The following is a 6,000-nucleotide window of genomic DNA, read 5'->3' as shown; positions in this document are numbered from 1 at the left end:
ACTCTATTTCATTTCTTTTCTCTTGATTATATTCTTGTACTTGGATGAATAAAAGGGACAACCTGGTTGGTGTCCCAAAATTTCTTGGCTGTCTGATACTGGCATTCTTGCACCAGGCCACAGTAGCCTTATAGCGTGAGGATAAAAATAGTCTATGAATAAATTGGTGTGAGGGCTAGTGGTCTTATACTGCTTGTCAAAAAGGAATAGGGCAGAATGCGACTCTGTAGGCCCTAAACAGGGTGACTAAGGTCTTTAATGATAAGGTTTTCATTTCTTAAGCAGCCCATGATTTTTTTCCTGAAAAAGGGAGCTGTAAGACAGAAATATTCTGAGCCAACTTTGTCACCCTATACAGTGTTTTGCAGTTGGGATATTGTGCATCTAGTGAGGGTCCACTGATGTTGGTGAGCACTGATGGGAGACATTTGGGATTTCCTCAGCCATCTAAGAAGTAAAGGAGTTGAAGGTCCTTGTTTACAATAGCTTAATGTGTAATGTGTGGTGCCCACTCTGGTGGCTCCAAGAAAGCTACATCTAATATATAAAGCACAAAATGTATGTGTAAGTGCATTTATACATATGTGTATGGCCGGTATACAATTCACACTGTTGAACCAATCTCTGCCAAAATATTTTCACCTTCCTCATTTGATCAGGGGAAGACCTTAGACTATGTCTTGGATCTAAATTTTGACACTGGAAGGTACCTTTGTGTGTGTGTGTTTTTTTCCTTTTCAGTACTGTTTGAAGGACAGGGTCACTGGGTGGATCAGGAAAAGTTAGGACAAACGGACCAGAGCTTAAAATTACTTACTGTTTCTAGTTTTATTACATTATGTCGCATATATTTAATAATTTATAGTGTATTTCTCCTGAAAAACTGATAAAATATTTTTCTTCATTTTTTTCAAACACTTAACTAACGGAACACAAGTTAACAACTTTCGTTTGTTAGCCTTTTTATTTGTTAATTATTAATTAACATCAAATTATGAAAAAAAAAATAATGAAGAACTCCAAACCTTACTAGAATGATTTCAGCTAAAACTAAATACATAACAGATTCGTAATACAACACACTACAGGCAAAATGCTGTGTATTTTCACCAAATAACCATTACTTACGTTATGAAAGTAGAGTAATTAATTAAGGTCAACATTTCAGTGTTAGATCCATAAAATCTCATATCACGATTAACTGATCGTAATCTTCCTCTTTTATAATCTTACGTTTTATTTTTACAATTGTTCAAACGGCCTTTTTCTTGCAGAAAGACTTTAAACACCTACTCCGTCAGGGGATGGGTGGTGTCACTTTAAATCTCGCGGGCTTCATGTAATCTCGCGCCTGCGCATAGGGCTTAGCTGCGGACAGGCAAGATGGACGGTGATACGCTAACTGGAGATTTCTTGTTTGAACCGGTGGGCAAAGCTGAAGGTACGATATAAGGTGGTAATGAATGTCTGAATGGAAATAAAATGTGTGTCTAAAGTATGACAAGGAGCAGCACGAGGTAAAATAACACAACGATTTACGCCATAGGCTGCGGATCTGACCGTGGAATGAATGGCTGACTGCCTGCTATTTACTTGCAGGCACTGGCCTTAAAAATGCCATTTGCTGGTGGGCGCTGAAAAAGGATAATGCTGCTCAAGGTCGCAGTAGCGAGGTGCGATGGATGGATGGATGGATGGATGAATGGATGGATGGATGGATGAATGAATGAATGAACGAACGAACGACAGACATCACTTCACATAGCATAGTTGCGATGATCACGGCCCGTCCATTTTGTGCAAAAACAGCGTGCGAGAAACCGCACCGGTGCAAAATTCACAGTACATGTTTGATTGCTTTTAATTGATGATAAAACGCACACACACACATATAATATGGCGTTTTTATATAAAAATATTCTTGGGTCTTCTGTAAGTCCCCAAAATGTGAAAGCTGTGGTGAGTAATGCCATAAAATATTGTACCTTTTAACTTTCATTGAGAGTTTACGTGAATATCGTGCATGCCTCTGACTCGTATATGCTTGCAGAGTTAAAATAAATAGTAAATTCAGTTCCAGGGATACAGCTATATCAGGAAGGGTACTTTGGTGACCCATATCATTTTCTAAAAAACGATAAAGTTTAATTTTCATTCGTAACTTTTTTGCAGAAAATTAAGTACATGATATTTTTGTGTTTCAGTAGTAATATAGTGCCAACTTTTGTTTTGTTCATAATTATTCGATCCATTCAGTGAATTTTTTTCGTTCCCTGCAGGACGTTCAAAGTTATGCACAGTATTATCAGAAAATGTAGTTCATGCTCTGCCTTACCATTTATATTTTAAGAACTTAGACATTTCAAGCATACTGCCACAAAGTAAATTGTCCATTCTTTAAAGGGTTCGTCCAGGGTAACCTGGCAACAGTTCTTTATTGCAGTATTTTTTCATTACAGTATTTTACTGATACAAAGACACATACCAAGATTTGTTAGAATGATCAATTTTAAAGTTCTTTTTTAAAATAATTTTTGACAGTTGTTTAAGAAAATGCATTGTTGCTAAGACTTTTAAATGGAGCACTGGCCTCTGTCTGTTTTCACTTAAGAACACACATAGCCCGTGAGCAGTTCTTCTTCTTTTGGTGGATGCTAACAATAGCATGGCTGACAGAAAATTCTGTGTTCAAGTTGAGCCTTTGGATTTGTTTTTGTTTTCATTATGTATCACATGAGCTTGTTAACAATCCAGGTTTTTCTAGGGACAGTTTTATTTACCTCCATTGACTGAAATCCAAGGGTATTTTATAAATAAATTGGGGCATTTTGCAAAGTATACAGAATAATATATTACCTTATTAGAGTAGTGAAAGCTACTGGTTTTAGTCTCATCAGTAGCAGAAAAAATACATGTTAAGCAGTAGAGTTTGATTACCTTTCTTTTTATTAAAATAAGGCTCAAAATATAATATATTGATACATTCAAAAACATATTTCATTTGTCAGTGGTTCTTAAAGTGTTATAATCCATGCATGAATTTGTTAAAGTCAAAGATCCAGTGGGCCATCTATGGTTAACGGTCATTTGTTAGTGTAATACTTCATTACAGTTACCACTTTTATTCAACTTAACCTCATCAAATGGAAAATACTAAAATTGTAATCCATTGTTCCACATCTAACACAGAGACCGGGATTATACATTGTTGGGTATATCTACAGGAGGAGGAGGTGGTGGTGGTTGGGAGCATGCACTGATACAGTGCATTGCCGCACCCACCACACAACGAACCACCTTAGGATCCCAAATTAGGACCTGAGTGCAGCCATGCAAAAGGTGGCACTTAAGCAGCACACTAGTTTGAATGGAGGTTTTCTTTACAGTGGCTGGAGACCCCCACATTTTCCCTGCAAGTTGGAGGACCTGCTTGCAGGGTTAAATGTAGGTTAATGTTATATGCAGGACGGAGCAATTGCAGGATAAGGACCTTGCTCAAGGGCCCAATGGAGTGGAATCACTTCTTGCACTTATGGGATTTGAACTGGCAACCTTCCAATTGCCAGTGGAGATCCTCGGAGCCACTAGTAGAAGCTATGAGCTTGTGTTTTCCCTTTCTTTTCATTGCCTTCCTGATGAATTTGTAGAGATCCTGCTGTAAAACTAGGAAAGAAATCTGTACAAACTTGTATTGGGTTTGTATCACTTGCAGAATGAATTTGAACAGTTAATGATCTAAAATTGGAATTGAGTCACTTCTCGTTTCAGTGTACATGTAGCCAGAGTTGTATCAGATTTACTCTTGTTCAGTCAGTCTAACAGTGACAATTAACAATAAGCAGAGGGGATAATAGGTAAATATCATTAAAAGATTGCAACTTTCCATCAATCCATCCATTTTTCTAACATGCTAATCCAGTTCAGGTCATGGGGCGGCTAGAGCTTATCCTAGCAATCATTGAATACAAGGCAAGAATGATGCATTGGGATGGTGTCTATCCATCACAGGTTTAACACACACAAACACACACAAGCAAGGGCAATGCTAATCCACTTAATTTTCATGCCTTTTGACCATCAAAGGAAACGTGGGGAGAACATTTTAAACTGTGCAAGGAACACCAGGGGCACAAACCCTGTCTCCTTAATACAAGACAAGGCAGTAGCGCTATCCCTGTGCCATAAAGGCCAGCATGTTTAGTAGTAAATAACTGCCTAAATAACCAGACCTCCAGGAAAGCAGAACAACAGTTTCGTAGAAGATTCTTAAATATTAAAAATCCAGATAAAAACAAGTTAATTACACTTTATCAGTTCCATTGAGAATTTTGAAGACCTGGGTTAGGTCCCTCCTCCGCTCAAATCTAAGCGTGGAGCAGATAAACATGATACATACCTTGCCTCAAGAAAAGAGTGCTAAGAATACTTGATAAAATGTATGACTTCCAGTTTACTTTTAATGTCACAAGCATGCCTTTGAAACATGGTAGGCTTGTTTCTTAAACTAAAACCTCTGCTGCATTTTACATTTTAATGTTTTTGTTTTTACATTGGGACCTTCACCTCCATTAGAACATTCAACTGCAACTTCCTTTTTTTTTTTTTTTTTTAAATTCATAAAAATACTTCATATTAGAAAACCATTCCATGTTGGAAAATTAATATTTACTTTGATTAAGAAGATATATTTGACCTTTAAAATCCCAAACTTTAACAAACCAACTACAGTAAAATGAAGCACAAAAATGTTGCTTTAGCTGTTATTGCTTCAGCAGCAGTAACTGGCTTTCCATTAAGAAATTTGGTTGGAACAAGAACCTAAAGGACTTCAGCCTGCCAAGACTAAAACTGAGTAGCCCGGCTGTAATATATGGTGTGGAATGTACATGTGCTACTACTAACATAGCAGTGCACAACCTATTAAATGAATTATGATAAAGCAGAATGGTTCTGGGAGTGAACATAGGAGCCTGAAAATTGATGTAGGAGGCAAGCATATGGTTTTCCTTTTGTTCATTAATACTGTTGGCTCATTGGGAATCATCATATGCCTTTGCATGACAAAATGGACGAAATACTGCAGTTGTACTTGTCAACAAGATAGTCACTTGGTGTGCTCCTTGGTGGTAATTTTGAAGCAGTTTTCCATGAACCTTAGTTCACTCTAACAACATGTGTCATGCAGCAGCATGGTTGTAATAAATATGTATATAACGAATGTTAGCTACCTAAATTAATCAACCATCACCAGAGAGATTAACTCTCACTGTCCTCTGTTTATATTAAAAAAAAAAATAACTCGCATTGTTCAGTGTGGTGTTTAGGTTTCACCCATTGCAAGACTAATCGGCACATGCTCCCAATAAAAATATTAGAATCAAAATATTAAAGCTGAGTTTTAGTGCAATAATGTGTGTAGTACTTGTAAAATTATTACTAACATTACAGAATTACTTGTAATTCTGGGGGCACTTTTTACTCTTGTGCTTATATTTTATGGGATAAAATTGTTGAATTTGCTAATAATTATTTCTCACTCTAGCAGTTTTTAATCACTCGCTGATTAAGGTCAAGTACATCAGTAAAACATGACATTTTCATTCTCAAGGTATTATCCAGACATAGTGCTGCGTTTGCTTGCTGTGGAATTTTTACACATTTACCATTTTCAAATTCACCTTTCAAAATCAATCTGTTTCTGCGAGTGTGAATATCATGCTGAGATTTTGGGAGAATAATGAGGCAGTTGCAGCAGATTGGCTACCTGATTCACATAAAGAAAGAATCAAATGATCAACTTTTAACTAAAAAAAAACAACAACAAATAGCTGTCTAATTAAATTAAGCGCATATTGGACCGCTTAAAACATAATGAGACCACGAACATGTAATTTCTGACTGACTTTTTTTTTTTATTTGTAATTATTTAATGAGATGAGAAGTCAGTGTGGATTAAAAATTTGGTGATTCAAAGAGTATTGTTTTCTCCAAGTTGATCCA

General features: G+C 36.6%; 1 protein-coding gene across 2 annotated transcripts in view; it reads left to right on the top strand.

Annotated features, from left to right (window-relative positions):
- The first annotated feature begins 1,336 nt into the window (after window positions 1–1,336).
- Window positions 1,337–6,000, top strand: part of znf346 (zinc finger protein 346) — a 32,849-nt gene continuing 28,185 nt past the window's right edge. For both annotated transcript variants that reach the window (XM_039774686.1, XM_039774684.1), the window contains exon 1: window positions 1,337–1,441. In XM_039774686.1, coding sequence (XP_039630620.1) covers window positions 1,384–1,441 — 58 coding nt within the window. In that variant the 5' untranslated portion in view covers window positions 1,337–1,383. The remainder of the gene's footprint in view (window positions 1,442–6,000) is intronic.

The sequence above is a fragment of the Polypterus senegalus genome, chromosome 13 (genome assembly GCF_016835505.1).
Source record: "Polypterus senegalus isolate Bchr_013 chromosome 13, ASM1683550v1, whole genome shotgun sequence".
Classification (NCBI taxonomy): Eukaryota; Metazoa; Chordata; class Cladistia; order Polypteriformes; family Polypteridae; genus Polypterus; species Polypterus senegalus.
The sequence above is the reverse complement of the archived record's forward strand: the minus strand, read 5'-3'. Positions and strand labels throughout refer to the sequence as shown.